Source organism: Nicotiana tabacum, chromosome 7, assembly GCF_000715075.1.
Source record: "Nicotiana tabacum cultivar K326 chromosome 7, ASM71507v2, whole genome shotgun sequence".
Taxonomy (NCBI): Eukaryota; Viridiplantae; Streptophyta; class Magnoliopsida; order Solanales; family Solanaceae; genus Nicotiana; species Nicotiana tabacum.
Window position 1 is genome coordinate 146,739,395 of NC_134086.1, and position 18,886 is coordinate 146,758,280.

At 36.1% G+C, this 18,886-nt stretch overlaps 2 protein-coding genes across 2 annotated transcripts; one reads left to right on the plus strand and one right to left on the minus strand.

Moving 5' to 3' along the window:
• Window positions 1–2,523: 2,523 nt before the first annotated feature.
• On the minus strand, window positions 2,524–7,645 carry LOC107791345 (CMP-sialic acid transporter 1-like). The gene is made up of 8 exons (XM_016613386.2): window positions 7,211–7,645; window positions 6,785–6,868; window positions 5,947–6,161; window positions 5,741–5,819; window positions 4,707–4,876; window positions 4,286–4,472; window positions 3,357–3,434; window positions 2,524–3,244 (listed from the first exon to the last, which is right to left on the minus strand). Exons 1-8 carry the CDS (start codon window positions 7,259–7,261, stop codon window positions 3,101–3,103), a joined length of 1,008 nt encoding a protein of 335 aa, XP_016468872.1. The 5' UTR covers window positions 7,262–7,645; the 3' UTR covers window positions 2,524–3,100.
• A 6,483-nt stretch (window positions 7,646–14,128) lies between these two features.
• LOC107816586 (uncharacterized) lies at window positions 14,129–17,208 on the plus strand. Its single transcript, XM_016642310.2, has 2 exons — window positions 14,129–16,058; window positions 16,670–17,208. Exons 1-2 carry the CDS (start codon window positions 14,129–14,131, stop codon window positions 16,804–16,806), a joined length of 2,067 nt encoding a protein of 688 aa, XP_016497796.1. The 3' UTR covers window positions 16,807–17,208.
• The last annotated feature ends 1,678 nt before the right edge of the window (window positions 17,209–18,886 follow it).

Consider the following 18,886-nt stretch of genomic DNA (forward strand, 5'->3'; position numbering starts at 1 on the left):
TCTTTCTAAAGAGAAGATTATAACTTATTCATGACTTAACTTTTTTTGCAGAAACCAAGAAAGAGAATATAAGAATGTGGTACCCTTTTCTGATGAGAAAGATAAAAAATAATACTTTGACAATTGAAGATACCAAAAAATTGATTCTAAAAGTTTATTACACGTTTTTAGTGAGAAATGTAAAAGGAGAATAATAATATAGGTACCCCACTAATGATGTCAATCGTAAAATTTAAATAATGAAAAGTTTTATATTCGCGACAAGGATTTAGGGGGAGTGATTCTCTTTCTCCATTTGCTCAAACGGTTACATCAATACTAAATTAAAAGTTATCTTTACCTTTTATAAAATATTTTACTTTTTTATTTTAAAATACCCAATATATTTAGACCCCACCTATAAAGATTGTTGTGAGATGTATATGATCCAACTTATTTTAATTAGATGTATTGGGTTCGAGTCCTGTGGTTAAAAAAATCCTGTTAAAATGTGTTCTCTCTTTTACCAGGCCTTACGCGGTACAAATCTTGATTAGTCGTGATCTCAATACAATACAAATACAAAACAAAAAGAAAAATTTGGGGGGGGGGGGGGGGCTTTGCTTTATTGGCTTGACCCTTGAGTCGCCCTTGGGAAAAACTTTACGAGACAAATAATATGGATAGAAGATGAATATTAGCTACTTGGAATATGTTCAAGACCACCATTGATGGCTTCACATTGCAAGCTACCATTTTTAATTGTCGTTAGAGGATGGTGGTCATGCATGAACTGATGTAGACGCCTAATGAAAGGCTGAATACATACGGAGACACTTAAAGTTGGCACGATCTTTTATTTAGACACCTGAACTTAAGAGAGTTCCTATTGAGCACTTTTACTACCCGAAACTTATTCCAATTGAGCACTTATTTTACAATCAGCCAAACTTACAAAGTTTGTGCAATGTACTCGCTGATGACGTGGCGAATGACGAATAAAAAAATGACATATATTATTTTGAGTAAAAAAAAGAAAAAACTATGTTAAATCTATTTAATAAACAAAATAAAACTAACATTCTAAAAAAGAAAAGAAAAGCTTAATTTACACCCAACCGAGAAAGAAAACATTTAAAAAAACTAAAAAAGAAAAGAAAAGCTTAATTTACACCCAACCAAGAAAGAAAACATTTTAAAAAACTGAGAATTGGTGTTTTGGAAATTAGTGGTCTTGGTGTTCTTCACTTTTTTCATGTGTGTTCTTGTTCCAAGCACGATTTTAATCCAAATTTTTAAGAGAAACTCCTCCAAATTTGTTATAACTTCAGCTAAAGATTCCCCATGACGACCCGAAGACAACCCCAATATTAATTTCCCAAACTTTCATCAAATCAAGTAACCCATTTTAAACCTTCAAGCTTTTTAAAGACCCCTTTAATGGTGTTTAGGGTTTAATCAATGGGTCTCCAACCCAGCGACCCATCTCTGCTTCTCCTTTTGCTTCTTCTTCTTCTTTTTCTTCTTCATTTTAGTCTTAGTTCTCTGCTTCTACTTCTTCATTTCAGTTCTGGCGGCAGGGTTAGGCTTCTTCTTCTTCACTTTATCCTTTTCGTTTTCTTCCAATAAAAAATACTCACCTTTTCGTTTTCGGCTGAATTTGAATCTGGTATGGGATTCAAAAGAATAAGAGGAAAATGAGTCGGAGAAGATGACGGAAAGTGGAGGAGGCAACGGTGGAGGACATAAAGAAGAAGAAAGAAATAGAAAAACAAAAAAAATCTATTTTTTGGGCTTTTCACGTGCCCATATTGGGTGAAACTCACTTTACGTGCCAACTCAGCAAGAAGTGTTTAATTGGAACAAAGTTCATGTAACGTACGTGCTCAATAGGAACTCTCTTAAGTTCCGGTGTCTAAACGAAAGATCGTACCAACTTTAAGTGTCTCTGTATATATTACGTCCCTAATGAAACTACTGTGACTAACTTTTTAAAAAATAAGATGACCCATGACCACTATTAATGAACATAAATCAATAGTAAAACTAAACTTTATTATGATGTTAAAGCACTACCGATTTTTTTCTATTTGCTATAAAATCAATAGGTGCAACTATTGGATACAGTTGCTATCAATTGAGACCAGAATTTCCTCTTACTTTTAGGTTCAATTTTCTCCGGATTTTTGTCCATATTTGCAATTTACTTAATACTCAAGTTGCTTGAAGCAAGTATGCTCTCATTTCATACTTCTAGGGGCACATCTCTCTCATGGGTAATTGGACGATTGCGGCGCGAGGATTGCCTTCTTCTCAGCTCTTTACGAGCTAGAAGAAGTGTAATCATATATATACTCAACAAATGAGCTTTCCTCCTCCAATATGGGACGACGTTCCTTTGTTAAGCCTAATTATTTGGGATTCAAACCGACATGATAATCCCTCAAAAAAGTCCTAACAATATAGCTCAGCTATTTAAGCCCCACAAAATTTGCAGCAATGACAAAATCTAAAAGGTAACTAGCTGTCTTTCAGCATTACCTGTAAATGAATTGTAAATATACTCACTCGGTGTCCAAAGAGCCACATACATCCATGGAACAGGTAAATTACTAAGCTGTTCTTTCATGCAATTACACGATCTTCATAGTTAAAGCACAAGATACTCTAGCACAACAAAGATCCGTCTCTCATGCAACTTGTTCCAATCAAAGTTTCTTGCACCTATACTAGCTAGCTTTGGATATGAATCAAAACAGAACACAAGAGAAGTTATGTAATCCACATCCTAGTCTTTGCCTGCATTTTCTTGATTTCATGTGCGTTTGCTAGTGACACCAGAAAAGCACAGAGCACAAAATGAATTGTTACTGTGGCATAAAGTTCATACTAGGTTTGGATACAAAAGGAGAGACCAAAGATTGACATGTAACTTTGATGCACATTAACAGGCCGGCAAGAAACTCCCGTCATCAGAAAGTTTCTAATCTCAACTCTTGAATCACGTCATTTTGATTTCCTGGAATCCAAATGATGCTCATGCAGACTTTAGCTGAGGCTCAAATTTGTAAATTGCTTTTCACAAATCAAAGAGAAAAACTTTGTGGCCGTATTTTGTACATCAGGAATCTGTTCTTCGTTCAACAGAACCTTCAGATACACTCTCAGAGGCCGGTTTTACTGTCAAAGGCAAATCCACTATCGTGCTTGGAGGAGCAAAATACATATGTAGGGACATCATGCAGATAATTATACCCAAAAAGAGCTGCAAATAGAAAAATTAAGAATAGAATAAACACTACGAAGAAACTGACAATGACACAGTAAACACATGTTTATGAAATATAAGGGCAAATAGCAAACTTTCTGGAGCCTACCTGTACTGTTGGCTTGAAATCGAAGAGGAGCACTGATAATACCATTGTCAGGAGCATCGCCATAGATGTGGCATACACCTGAAAAATAATAGGTAACAATCTTATTATTCAGATAGAGGAGCAAAAGGAAGAGTAAAGGAGCAATCATTCAGAGAGAGCAAAACAAAAATATTCCCAGTAAACATGATATCACATAGTTATAGCAAAGCTATCATTCCGAAAAGCTCCAGAAGTCACCAAGATAGAAAGGTAAAAGAACTGATACACACTTTACCACACAAAATCACTAAACCTGCATATCATCAACTAGCTATCTCTATACATTGAAGTATGGCCAGTTGAACAAGAAATAACACTTCATCTCTTGTTCAGTACACAGGATCTGCAAACAACCACGTGTATGAAATTTATTTCCTTTTCTTTTCTCCTTTTCTTTTCGGCAACATTGCGCCTGGATGCATTACTTAAGCTGCTCTAACCACAGTCTTTATGGGTTTTTTTGAACAGTTCAACAGTTGTCTTTCTTCCTATATAAGTTCCATCTGATTGAGAAACTACAAATGTGTTCCGCCACCACTCCCTTCCCCTTGGCCTCTCTCAATTACTAAGCAGAGATGCCATCCAAAATAACTCATCAGCTTTCTCATCCCCTGGATAATTTATTTGAGAACCATCAGGAATCTATAAATTCTTTAAAGTTATTGAGTAGGATTTGTAACTCTTAGTTTACAAGAACATGACAATTGCCATGAAAATCAAGGGGAATTAAATAGAACTTTTTTTTATTACAATATGTATATTCGGAAACTTTTTAAATAGAATTTTATTTGATATGTAACTACAGTTCATAACAAACTTATCAAAGATGATCAGGATCGTTTAAAAATGGAACAGAAAGCAAAAGCATCTAATTTGGGAAGACAAGATACCTTTACAATATTGTCAGCATACTTCATCAACCATGAAACCAAAAGGCCAGTGGTTCCAAGATTTAACACTACCAACCATGTGGTCATGTTATATCCATTGAAAAGGCGCTGCCACCAAGGCCCTTCCTCAAACCCACTTCTAAAATCATCCATAAGAAGTCGCCCCATGTTGAATATTGAACCAAATCTGAAAGTCCAATGCACTATTTCAAATTAACTGACCGATTTCAAGGGCCTGTACTACTAGAATGCAATATGATCACATAACAGGACTCAATCAGTATCTGAAGAGTAACAAAATTTCTTCCATAAGGTCACATGAAACCTTCTACTTTCGAGTTCTAACATATGTATGAGAGAATGAGCTCAATTGGATTCAATAACCGAACCAGTATATGTCGCTTGGTCAGAAAGAACTCACGTGTATAATTGGACATTCTGCCAATACAAGCTGTCATTATTCTTCTTCATCAAGAATTCAGTATAAACGCCAGCCAATGCCGAAAGACAAGCAGAGAGTGCACCAAACAAATATCCTTGAATGGGTGATGAAAAGAGTGAGTCACAAGAAGCCTCTCCACAGCCTTTCACCTGAATTGAAAACCAGGCAAGTGCAGAGTAATTATTAATACTCCCTCAGTCCGATTTGACTGGACATGAGATTTTAAATTGACTTATATGCTAATTTGACTTATACGCTATATTAGTAATAATGAAAGTAAATATTAAGTAAATGGTTAACAGAAAACATCACATCAAAGTTGTGAAAATTGTTCAGAAAAGGAATAGGGTCAAACATTTTGAGACATCTCAAAATGGGAAGAATGTCACATAATTGGTATGGAGAATATCACTTTATTTCTTTGAAACGGTGACAAAAGAGGCAATATTCTGATATCTACTTTTCTTATATATCACATACTTGAAGATAAGTTAACTGGAGTAGACATTAGATTAAGCTTGAACTAAATATAGACAGGTAATACAAAAAAGATCCAGTCTTCAAAGTTGATTGATTGCCTGAGAAAAACAGTAGAGAGGTCATTAGCATATATTAAGCGCAAAGAACCTTCTCCAAAGATATCTCATAGAGTGACGCAAATTTGTCCAGAACAAACAATACTGGTACATCCATAATAGCATGTAGAATCAAATCTGCGGGTAATTCACTGACAATCTTAATCCCATTACTGAATCAATAATTCTTTATACTCGCAGCAGAATTTCAATATGAGCAATCACTGAGCAGTAACCATTTTTCATGATGAAGAACAGGTTATGCTTGAAATTAACATAACAGCTGGAATACAGGACTTCAGTTTGGCATGCCGGTTCCAACACTATACATGATTAAGTTTCAGGTAAGGTTTCTAAAAGAATTCTTTTATGCATGACATGGTTTTACACACCCAAATCATAATGCTTAGACAATAGGCAAACTGATTCCATAATCACCTGGCTTGTGGTTGTTCCAACAGCCAAAAGTACAATTGCCATCCACTGCAAGTTCGTAAGTTTCCTCTTCAGAAACAGCCTAAAATATGAAGGATAATTCTCTAATTTACTTTCCAAGTTCAATGCAAGAAAAAAGGAATTGATGCTGAATGAAAATAAGTGAAATAAAGTTAGGGAAACAAGGCAAAAGAGTCAGCACCAAGCACCTGAACAATATTCCCGTAGTAACAATCTTTAAGTTACCCATTATTTGATAAGTCGATGTATCTACATATGTCAATGTAGCAAACTGCACATTGTTGTGGATGAGATAAATGATAGATGGAATCGGGTATAAACGAACACTCTTCCAATCCATCGTCATCTTAGGAGGCGGTGAGTTTTGCATCTCTCTCCAAAGAAAGACACTAGATACTAGAAGCTGCAGGTTGACAAATGAATGAAGGAGGAAAATCTCAGAGAAAATCCTCAAATCGAGAAGTAACTATCATGCAGAAAGGACTACTACACAGCACATAGCCCCATTCAATGCCCTCTCCAAAAGTAGATATACAGTCAAACTGGATCTTCCATACATACATACACATATATATGTATGTATATATGTATGAATGTACGTAAAGTAGGATCGTGCATATATTTTTAAGAGATTTCTCTAATTAGTGATGCATACGAGGAGTCCTTAAGAAAAAATTGGGGACATATATATAGTTCATTTCATTAAGCTGAAGATTAAGAGAGGAACTTTCTACATCAAGTGCATCCAAAAGTGAGGTGATGGAAATCCTTGACAGCTTTTCATTCTAGTATTTTATATGAAGACAGAACATAATGGAAAGCACGACATTAAATTAGTAAATTGTAAAGGAACAAAACATGATAGTACAGCTGGTAGAAGAAGAATGAGGATCTAATTTAAAGCTTGATTTCTACTTCTGGATAAGTTTTACTTGAAATCTATAGCAAAAAAGAGAATTCCTCAAATCCTATTCATTCTAGTACCCGCCTCTTAAACAAAAAAAAGCTAATTCTAAGAAATGATACCTTGAAAACTTCAGCTAGAAAAGGAACAGTAGCATAATCATATTTGTATCCTCCATTACTTTGAGATAACGTCGTCAAAATTCCCTGTCACATGATGCATAATTCAAACATTAATCAACAAATCCAAAATTATCAACCTACATGTATCTAATTTTCAATTAATCGATCCTTGATATGTAATCAAACCACTACTTATCACTTATACAATAATATCTAAACTAAAATGCGGAATGCTTACAGAAAATTTCATTAATCGGCGCAATACATTTCCTGATGAAAAGTGAACTTGATTTTACTCTTTTAAATAGTATCCTAAGCAATTTTACACTCAAATTCATGAGCTAATCTTCTAGCTGTTAGTAAAAAACACAGATCAGATATGAAACTTCGAGGAAGCAGAAAATGGAGAGTGGAATTAGGAGAAACCTGAGAGCTGGTGAGAACGGTCAGAAGCGAAGCGACGACGTACCACCGCATATCGCCGGAGATTCGCTACCTGCCTTTTCCCGGCGAAATGTGAATCGGAAACTCTGCTCTCCGTTCAGCTTTCTTCTTTGAGGAGTTTTCTGAAATTACGAACACACTGTCACAGTGCCACTGGGTATTTCCGAGTGTTTTTTGGAAAAAGAAAAAAAAACAAGGAAATCTAATGTGAAAAGGAAAGAATTCGGTCCTTGATACATGTATGCGTATAAGCTGTAAAATAAATTAGCACTTTATCAGTTCAGATGTGTGTAAGCTGTTCGAATATCATACATTAAAAAGAATCAACATTTCATTAGTCCATCCATGAAATTTTTACTTTTCCTATCTTCCTATCTATGTAAATGTAAATGTAAATGTTGAAGAAATCATGTGCTTAACTTTCGTATAGAATTTTCTTCTTTTGGTTGGTAAATGCCAGTGTTGTTTCACGCATTTTTTCCTGTTTCATTTTGTTGGTATCAAATATTGTAGGCATTAAAACTATACAATATATGACTGGTTAGAAAATTAAAAATAAGATATTTATTAAGATAGTAGTTCTTCTTTGTATTATTACATGGTTTAATGTTTAGAATTGGTATGGGTGGATCCACCTCGTGAGCAACGGTTACAAAACTATTTACTTTCGAGTTTTGTGTACTCGAATTATATAAATACTAAACAATTAATCGATTATATATCAATCTCAAATAAGCTGAAATCTACGTGAATCATTCATATGATTCCATTCTACTCAGAGGAACTAACTATATATTTATTTTTTTCTGAAATACTTACTTATATTGAGTTATGCCTATTGTCACAATATTGAGTTGGGAGCAGTGAGACTCCTCGACCCCCTTGTCCCCAAACTTAAAATCCTACCTATACCTTTCTATCCTTTGGGAGATATCGTTAAAATGTCACTGGAATCAGGAGCCGAGCTAGAGTATTGGGATTAGGTTCGGCTGAACCTAATAATTTTAGTTCGAATTTTGTATGTGTCTTAAAATTTTATTAAATATGTATAAATTAATAATATAAAACCCAGTAACTTTAAACGATTAAAATCTCGAACTCATAAGCTTAAAATTTTGGTTCCGCCTTAATTAGAATGCATTAATTTTATGTGTCTTAAAATTACCTATCACCCCCCACCCACCCCCCACCCCCCACAAACACACACAACCACTTCCCCTCCTCCTTTTTATTTTTTTATTTCTCTCGGTATCCTAGTACGGTTGTTGTTATTATTTTTGAGCTTGCAACGAAACAAACTTCTTTTTAGATGAATAGCCGTGTCCAAAAGTTCAAAGATTATGGAAGGCCAAATACATAGACAAACCATTAAATTTGGCCCAATTTTTCATTTGGCATTTTAACTCAGTCTTGTTCTATTTTGGTCTTCCAACCCCATTCTTTTGTTCCACTTTAACACAAAAATTTTTATCCTAGGTAAAATGCAACGCGTGCAAATACCTAGCTGCTACCCCCACCCCATTGCCCCCCCCCCCCCAATTTTTTTTTACCTAGCCGTGCAAATACCTAATTGTGAGCACGTGATTTTTGCCTCACATGAATTACTCCAAAAGAATTCTCAAATTGGGCCTTTTCTTTAATTATGTGTTATTCTAGGAATTACTATGCAATTTTCTTGATTGTTTGCATATTTAATTTTAAATTAAAAATACCAAAATATAGCATCTGCACTTAGGATTTGATTTTACATTTTTGGTTAATTTAGTAAAATGTTATTTTTACAAAAAGATGAAAAATGCACAAAAAATAACGTACTTTACATTTTTAAAGTGTTTAATGTCAAATTGTGTGATTGTTTTATTTTTAGTATTTAATTACTTGTGATAAATATTATTTGAAGTGGATTATTATTTTAAGTCAATTTTGGTTTTATAATTTGAGTTGGGATTTTGGTTTTAATTTTTTAGACAATTTAGGAAGAAAATAATTAATAAAAGAAAAGGAAATCGGAATTGGGCCAAAATTAATTTAAATCCTCAAGGCCCAAATCCTTACAGCCCAATTCAAACACCCCTGTACCCAGTCCAACCCGACCCAGTCCCCAACCCTAAACCAAACGGCCCCGTTTTGTTAAGCGACTCAATCGGGGCCGTTGGTTTCCATCCATCCAACGGTCCAGATTAAGTCTTTGATTTTAATATGTCACACCTCCCATACCCTTAAAACCGTCTCCATTCCCAAATCCCCCCCCCCATTCCAATCGTCTCTTTAGAGACCGGAAATCCCTCCCCCAAAACCCTAGCCGCCGCCGGCCTGCTCCACCGCCCAAAACCCGGCGGCCGGTACTCCAATGGCCACCAAATTCACACCCCAGCTTCCCCTCGACCTCCCCAACCTAACCCCTCTAACCATCACCCTCGAATCATGGCCGACTGCTTCGAATATTAGATCGAAGACAAGACCTCAAACCTTAAACTTACCCAATCAGTCCCAAATTAACACCATACCACCACTAGACCTCCTTCGTCCCTAATCCAACACTATTTTCCTTCGAATCAAGTTGGATTCCTTCGAATTTGAAATCGATTGGACGAAACCTAAAAGAACCAACCCAGGGGATCGATATGTAGTAAAAAACTAAGGTCGTAATCGACCTTAGTCGCGTGTTCTCAATCGAGAACACTCGATTAAGGTCCATTTCGGCTTCAAAATCAAGTTGAAGCCTCGAGTAGGACGAATTCGAATGGTCTGAAATTCCAAGGTATTTCTTTTCATTTATTCTTTTTCGTTTGTTGTCTTCTGATTAATTTTCGTTGTAATTCGTCATTTGTCAATTATTTTCTTCCTCCTCTTTCGGACCCTTTTCTTGGTCCAGTTTGCTTTGTTGATTAGCATATGTTATAAACTGTTGAATCGATTAAATAGTTTCGTCCATTAGTCCGTTTTCTTGTAGCTAATTCATGTTTGTAGTTAGTTGTTCTCTTCAAGTTATTTGACGTTGGTTGTTTTATTTTCTGATCCGTATATTCTCAACTTCAGGGGTTCATTGTTAGTTTTGAGTTTTGCTACCTGAATCAGTAGGTTTTTTAATTCATATTCGTTTTTGAAGTGAGTTACAATCAATCGAAACTTAAGGTAGAGATTCAAGGGGGCTTTAATTTGAAAAGTTGAACTGAGGCCTGAGGGTAACATGACAACATGGATTGTCAAGGCAATTTTTAATTTAGAAAACCATGCTACCCATAACTAGGGGAATAAAATAATGAAATTGGGATGTAATGGGGTAACTGACACTTCTGTCTTGGTTTTTTTGAGTGGGAAAATCAGAGGGGGTGATAGGAGGAAATATTTTCTTAATAGTTAAATGCTTTTAGAAGTTGGAAAGTAGATAACATGGGGGGTAATGATAAAAAGTTAAAAGGGTACACATAGTAAGGGAATATACAAGTTGTAAAGAAAAGCCTGAATAAAAAAAGGGAGTAAGTTTGATCTTTAAATATAACACATAGAGAGGAGAAGAAAGAAAAAAAAGGGCGGAGAGAGCGGTATACACTCTATATACACTTTGGATACACTAGATATACAGGGGCAGAATTCATTTTGGAGAGAGTAAAAGGATAGAACCAAATTTTCTGAAATATTGAGAGCGGAAGAACACCAGAGAGAGTTCAAATCTAGAAATAGAAAACAAAGAGAGATTTTCGGACTATTTTTCTTCTCCATTTTTACTGGCTTTCTCCGTGTTGCTGGGATTTCTGGATTGAGGTTTTGAAGCTACTATGTTGGGCTTTCTGCTGCTGTATTTTGCTGTTTGCTGTTGTTGATTGCTTACCCCATTTTTCTGTTCTACATACTAGGTACATGTCCTGAAACTCGATGTATGTAAATATCCAGTTGAAAATGAATGAAGTGGAGGCCTATTGTTGTTGAAGTGGAGGCCTATTGTTGATTTACTGCTTTCATTATACTGTGATAATCGTACTGATGGACTGTTAATCATAAGTTTGTGCATTTGAACCTTTAAGTGTGTGTTAGATATTCAGAAATGCATATGAGTTTAGTTGAGTATTCGTTGTAATAATTCCATGCTGGACTAACAGAATAGTTTCTATTAGTTTAGTTAATTTCCGGTTTTCTTAGATCTGTATAAATGGTGTTTTCAAGCTGTGATTAATTAGGCTGTAGACTGTTAAAGTAGTGTGATACTTCTTCTGATCATGGGAGCTTTATATTTAGTAGTGATGATGCGAGTTAATCTATAATTCTGAGTTTGAGTGGTTGTGTGTGGGTTCGAAATCAGAAAGTTAAAAATAGATATGAGATATGTAATTCGTAAGGTTAATTTAGGCAATCCATTTTCGTCCAGCATCCTTAATTCTGGAGTTTCAACTCTCATATGTGGTCACGTTAGTGTTTAATCAAAGTTCATGAGTCAGCATTTTAATAAAAATGAGTCATAGTAGGGAATTTGAAATTTGAACTAGTATGCACCATGTTTGAAATTGTGATCATAGGCAGTTTACGTGAGTCATGAAATCTGAAATCAGTTATTTTCCAACGCATGTTTAATGTTGCATTGAATTTATTTTACTGGCTAGTTAATATTAGTAGTAGATTCATCAGATTTGTGTTCTTAATTAAATTGAAATTCCATTTAGTGTAAAAGACAGGGCTTAACAGGCTAGTCCCTAAACGTTTGGGCCTCAGGATAATTGATGCACGGCCCAGGCCAGTTGTGGCCCCTTTCTCATTTAGGCCTGGGCCAAGATCTGTTTTGACCGATTTTATGGTGTATATCTAGTTTTAAATTCCCTCAGTTGGGCTCACATCGGAGCCCAATGGTCGGATGTTGGTGCAAAAATATTACTTAGTTTGCATCAGTCCAGTAACAAATTAATTAGGGCCTTTCTTTTATTTTAGAGACAAATTAAGTAGAAAACTATAGATTGCTCTAGGTTTGCACTTTAAAAAATAAAACGGGATGAGCCTCGCTAAACAAAACACATAAATTGCGGGGCCCACGATAATTGTATATATTAAAATACTTAGATTTCGGGACGGGCCGTTTAGCGAATTTCACGGCCTTCCCCAAAATAATAACGCGTTAGTCTCTTCAGGCGCGTATTTTAATAACATTACCTCCCTAAACTCGGGTGCACATTTATGTGACCCAAATCCAAATCCCAACGATAATAAAGTATGTCCAAAAATCACGGGTGCATTTATGTGACGTGGTTCAAGACTTGTTTTAATGACATTGCAATTTTCTTTAAAAAATGAATAAAAGCGGTTAAGGTTAAAATTTGCACATAGGTTCATAATTGTTAAAATCAGATAATTTAAGCCAAATGTAACAGTTGAGCGACCGTGCTAGAACCACGGAACTCGGGAATGCCTAACACCTTCTCCCGGGTTAACAGAATTCCTTACTCAGATTTCTGGTTCGCGGACTGTAATACAGAGTCAATCTTTTCCTCGATTCGGGATTCAACCGGTGACTTGGGACACCATAAATCTCCCAAGTGGCGACTCTAAATCTTTAATAATAAATCCCGTTTCGATTGTCCTTTAATTGGAAAAACTCTCTTATGCCCTTGCGGGTGTAGGTAAAAAGGTAGGTGTGACAATAACTACGGGTTCAACTGAACCCATAACTTTCGACGCGGAGTAAAAATTATATGTAATTTTTTTTTTAAAATTGCAAAATAATAGATATGAACCCATAACTTTAAAAATATAATGGGTTCAATGTTAAAAATATTAAAATTGAATCTATAGGATTTAAATTCTGGATCCGCCTATGCGTTAAGAGTATAAAATTTGGCTTAAAAAATGACTCTCACGTGCCTACAAGGGTGAGGCAAATCAAACATGGAATCTAGTTAGCTTTTGTGTTAAAGTGGAATAAAAAAAATGGAGTTGAAGGGCTAAAATGGAGCAAGACTGAATTGAAGTGCCAAAATGAAAAATTGGGGAAGTTTGTATTTTGGAAAGAGGCGATATAGAAAATGATAGTACCTTTCACATATTACAAACTCGAAAATGTCAACAGCACGTATTTTATGGAATATACAGCTTTGCCGGCTTAAAACGTGCAATTTGGCACAAGAAAATTATACTAGAGAATCTGCCAAGTGTTGGGCCATCAACAAGTTCCTCTTTCAAAACCATTTCTTACTTTATTTTCTTAGTTTCTGTAATTCTGAAAATTCCAAGAGAGCTTGATTGCCCCCCTGTGATCCATTGTCATAGTTATGCAATCAAGTTCTTCATTGCGGTAACCAGATTTGCTTGCTGAAAGCTCAAATTCAATTCAACAACCTTTTCAATTTTTGGTAACAAGTCCAACAGCCTTGCCAAGAGAGAGATTCATAAAGGTTTTAACGATTCATAATTACTTTAGGAGACATAATGTGAGAAAGGAGCATGACGAAGCCAAGCCACTAGTAGAGTAAGTCGTTCATTGCAACCAATTGTAAATTCTTTGAGGCTCATATTCAATATTATTTTCTCAAGATATATAATACAGCTGGTATTCATTTCAAGACCCCATCTTTTCAAACCCTTTTTCTTTAGGGAAGTTTGATATACATTTTTTTGGTCTACGAATCTTCAGGTTGTGAACAAGAACTGGACGATGCAGTTTGGCATTTGATGTTTAATCAAGGCCAACTTTGATCTCCCTTGCGTTTGTTGGAACCCCATTTCAAAATTCACAATTTCTTGGTAAGCCATTTCCTTTGCTATTTCTTTTTTTTTCTCCTTCAAAAATACATTTGATATTCATAGGCAATAATATTGTCTTTATTATGCCGATCACCAGAGTGATACTCATAATTAAGATGTAATTGATTGATTGATTGATATGCTTATGACCAGATCTTTTATATATGTCCAAGCATGCCGGCGCTAGAGGAATTCAGGCAGATAGGAGAGGTAATTGGGAGCCTTAAAGCTCTAATGGTTTTCCAAGATGACATACAAATAAATCAGAAACAATGTTGCTTGTTGGTGGATATGCTCAAATGTGCCTACAAGACAATTGCAGAAACCATGAAACAGAACTTGAGGTTTGAAGAGAAGAATATCAAATGGAAAATTATTGAGAACCCCTTAAAAGAGCTTCTCAGGGTATTCAAAGAAGCAGAGCAGTACATCAAGCAATCCCTGGAAATGAAGGATTTCTGGGCAAAAGCCATTGTTCTGTATAAGAATACAGATTCTGTTGAATTTCACATCCACAATTTGCTCTGTTGTGTGCCAATTGTCATTGAGGCCATAGAAATAGCAGGAGAGATTTCAGGTAGTGACCATGATGAGATACAGAAGAAGAGATTCATTTACTCAATGAAATATCAGAAAGAGTGTAAAGACCCTAGAATTTTCCAATGGAAATTCGGTAAGCAGTATCTGGTTTCCGAGAAGTTCTGTGAAAGGGTAAGCTTAGTTTGGAATGAGGACAAGTGGATGTTGCAGAATAAAATTCACGGGAAGAAGAAGAATTCAGGTTCAGGTACTTTGACAAAGCATGAGCTACGACTTGCTGATCTCCTCTTGAGGAACTTAAACAAGACGGAGACAGAGAATGATCATAAACTCTTACCTAGCTCAGTTCTTGTAAATTCTAAGGATTACCAGATAAGAAGGCGATTAGGTAGTGGAAGCCAATACAAGGAGATCCAATGGTTGGGGGAAACCTTCTGTTTAAGGCATTTGTTTGGGGACATTAAGCCCCTGATTCCAGAGATCACTCAAGAACTGAGTCTCTCGCATCCAAATATAATGCACATCTCCTGCGGTTTCACTGATGAAGAAAAGAGAGAATGTTTCTTAATCATGGAACTTATGAACAAAGATTTATCTAGTTACATCAAAGAGATCTGTGGACCAAGAAAGCGCGTACCATTTTCTCTTCCAGTTGCAATTGATTTACTGCTTCAGATTGCAAGGGGCATGGAATACCTCCACTCAAAGAAAGTATATCATGGTGAACTGAGTCCTTCCAACATCCTTGTCAAGGCGAGGAACATAACTACAGAAGGGTACTTACATGCAAAGGTTTGTGGATTTGGCTCATCATGTTCTATCAAGCTTCCTCAGAAAGCTCATGTGAGTCAAAATAATGGGACGCTCCCGTTCATTTGGTTTGCCCCAGAAGTCCTAGCTGAACAAGAGCAGTCGGGGGATGGAGGGAGCATCAAGTATACTGAGAAGTCTGATGTGTACAGTTTTGGGATGATATGTTTTGAGGTATTAACAGGGAAAGTTCCCTTTGAAGATAGCCATCTACAAGGAGATAAAATGAGTAGAAATATAAGGGCAGGAGAGAGGCCATTATTCCCATTTCACTCACCAAAATATGTGACAAGCTTGACAAAGAAGTGTTGGCATACAGATCCATATCAACGACCAAGTTTCTCATCCATTTGCAGGGTTCTCCGCTACGTAAAGAGATTCTTGGTGATGAATCCTGAACACGGCCAACAAGATTCACCATTGCCACCAGTAGACTACGCCGAGATTGAGGCTGCCATCTTAAGGAGCTTCCCCTTTTTAGGAAATTCTGAATCTGATCCTCTGCCTGTCACACAAATACCATTCCAAATGTTTGCGTACAGGGTGACTGAGAAAGAAAAGTCAAGCACAAGTCACAGAGACATAAATTCTGAATCAGGAAGTGATGGAGCTTCAGCATGTGGGGATGATCCTGTAACAGCAGATGATCCACTTCCATCACCAACCGAAAAGAAGAATATTGCATCTCCTGAGATTTTGAGCAGGAGACTTTCAATTAAGAAACCTGCAGATATCAAAGTCGGCAAGCAACCAGGTATGATTTCTTGGCTCAAAAGCTATATCGTGCAGCATTTTAGCTTAATCTTGCCTTTTCTTAAGGGCTACTTTACCTTGTCCTTAAATTTTACAGAAAGTCGACAGACAGAATCTCTGGGACACCAGTAACAGCATATAACCCTATTTTATTGTTATTTGCTCCTTACCAGCAAAAATCCACAAAATAAGTTTTCATTTGTTATAACCTGATGAGGAGTATGGAACACTTAATTGGTAGATGTAAAGTAATCATGTTAAGAATTTCTTATCTCAAAGTTAAAATCACATCAACTTTGATCCTTTACATAGATAATGTTAGGGTTCTTAGCAATACCATGAAATATGAGCAGCCACAGCATCTATTTAGGTTATGTATCTATGAGCTTCAGTAACACAGTATTGCCAGAACAAGAATGATTCCAAGAGAACCTACAAATTGATGCATGCGATACCTTGTGCAATGATTGTAGATTAGTCTACTGGCATCTTCACTTCCCTTATCTTAAACTATTAGTGCAAGCTACAAAAGAAAAAGAGAACGATTCCAATTATGCAATTTCCATATTGTTTTTCATTGTCTCAAACATCATCATGAGATCATTGTTCCAGGAACACCAAGGGGACGGTCGGTAAGACCTCCACAAATACGCACTGTAAGGCAGAATTCCGAAAGTCAGCTAATGATGATGAACAGCCCAAGAACAAGGAGATCATCTGGTCATGCATCAGATTCGGAGCTTCCTTAACTAGTTTCCAACGTATCCACATTTTATAATACATTCTGATCCAACCCGATCAACAAATAACATGGTTGTGGTCTAAGATATTCATTATTGTTACTTGTTTTGTGTAATATATACCACCCTAGTGTCTCATATAGGGAAGGGACTGGAAGTTCAGAACAGCGGCATTTAGAGGCTCCTCATTGATCCTCAATTATCAGATTAGATTTACAACCCGGAATTGTGTAAGATTTGGAAGGGTTCCAAGAGGCAATTCAGCTCCCTCATTCAGCTTGCAGAGAGCATATTAGGCCATGCGGACAATTTTGGAGAAAATTCTTGTTTTGGAGAAAAAAGTTTTTGCAAAAAGATGTGTTTGGACAGTTGTAGTTTTTAAAAATTATGAGTGTTTTGTGAGTGCAAAAAGGGTTTTGGTTCAAAAGTGTCAATTGTGCCTCCTTAGACTTGTCTCCCGATTCGGTGTGCCTTCCATTTGCTTTCTAACAAATTAAAGAGAAGAAAATGGCACCATCGTATTAGCGTTGTGCTCCTTGAGCTGCATATATCAGTTATCCTTAAGGTGCATGAAGAAGAGATCAACTACCATATTAACGTAAATATCATTTTGTATAGAACTGAAAGAAATGCCAGAGCAAAATGAATCTACGGACAAAAGATATTGACATAAAAAAGAAATGCACATACATTGCCCTCTCCTAAACTCTGAATGGTCATATATATGGTAATTGTATTTAAAAGAAAATGCTTCTTCCTAAACAAACAGAGATGCAATGGACCTTGAAGGTTTGTGTAGTGCGATTGTTGCTGATTTCAAATTGCGAGAAGCCAGACGATCCATTCTCACTTAAATTGCTTATGCAGGATGAAAAAGTATCATATAATCCTTTTTGCTAGATGCATTTGATGGTGAAGGAATTGACCTTTTAAAGGAAACCGAGTACATGAGAAGTCTAGCCTGCTCCTTTTTACAAAAGGTCCACTATCAACTACATCTAGCAAAAAGGATTATAATCTACCTTTTCACCACGCAGAAGCAATTCAAGCGAGAATGGATTGACTAACTGACTTCTCGTGCTCTACAACCAGCTACAATCACACTACACGACCCTTCAAGTTCCATTGCATCTTCACAATGGAGTGAATGTTTGATCTAATATTTGGCAAATTAATGCAAAAAAGTAAACAAAAGTAAACCAGCTCGTTTTAGAAGTTGAAAACCGATCATTTGCTTCAAACTCGTCATTTAAATAATCAGGATTCTGTTTCATGTGAGACTCCTTGAAAAAAAAGGTAGATGTAAACCTTATCTTTCTCGTCATGTATGTAGATCTCATGCTTTTCAAAAGTTGATTCTTCCTGAACAAGTAGAAAAGCGTTTTTTGAGTTACTCAAATTTTGAAATTAGATCTTGACTGTGAAAAATTAGAACAGAAAAATAAATTTTCAGTAAAACTCATGCGAGACTCTTTGATAACTTGTGTATCCTGAAATGTGCAAATTAGCCTCTATGTTTATACTCTATGAGCATGTAGATGACCCTCATTAATATGCCTAATTTAATTGACCTATAATACCTCAACAATATGAAGTTCGACTAGAACAGCCTCACTTGTTGCACAAACACATACACATACACATACACACATATCACTATCTTCTTTGTTTTAAAGGAGTTACAGGCAGAATCAAGTCGGAAAAGATTTTCCGTAACTGGTCAATAAAATCTAACATTCCGCTTGAGGAAACAAAATCCAGAAGGACGCGATACCCTAATCAGACACTAGTTTATATCGTATCATCACGATTCAAAAGAAGAAGAATAAACAGATTTGAGAGGGTGAAATGTTAAAGCAAGAAAATTAGTCCCAGAAACACATAACAGAAAATCAAGAATCCGAGAAATAAAGTTCAAGCCTTCAAACCAAAATGCACGAAAAATAGTCCAGATGAAATAAACAAAGTCAAGCAGCAATCTCAAAGAGTTGAACCTTTTTAATGCACCCCAGAGCTGAAGTAGCATTAATAGAGATAGTAAAAGGCTTGCCTGAAAACGCATACGTGGAAAAGCTCGTTAAAATCCAAT

What these genes read in the sequence shown, in the direction of transcription:
- LOC107791345 (XM_016613386.2), bottom strand. Translation starts at nt 7,261, where the DNA reads ATGCGGTGGTACGTCGTCGCTTCGCTTCTGACCGTTCTCACCAGCTCT. An exon ending in ACTACGGGAATATTGTTCAG is followed by an intron (nt 5,820 to 5,946) that starts GTGCTTGGTGCT and finishes TTCATATTTTAG; the next exon opens with GCTGTTTCTGAAGAGGAAAC. An exon ending in CAGAATGTCCAATTATACAC is followed by an intron (nt 4,473 to 4,706) that starts GTGAGTTCTTTC and finishes TTGGACTTTCAG; the next exon opens with ATTTGGTTCAATATTCAACA.
- LOC107816586 (XM_016642310.2), top strand. Translation starts at nt 14,129, where the DNA reads ATGCCGGCGCTAGAGGAATTCAGGCAGATAGGAGAGGTAATTGGGAGC. An exon ending in CAAAGTCGGCAAGCAACCAG is followed by an intron (nt 16,059 to 16,669) that starts GTATGATTTCTT and finishes TCATTGTTCCAG; the next exon opens with GAACACCAAGGGGACGGTCG.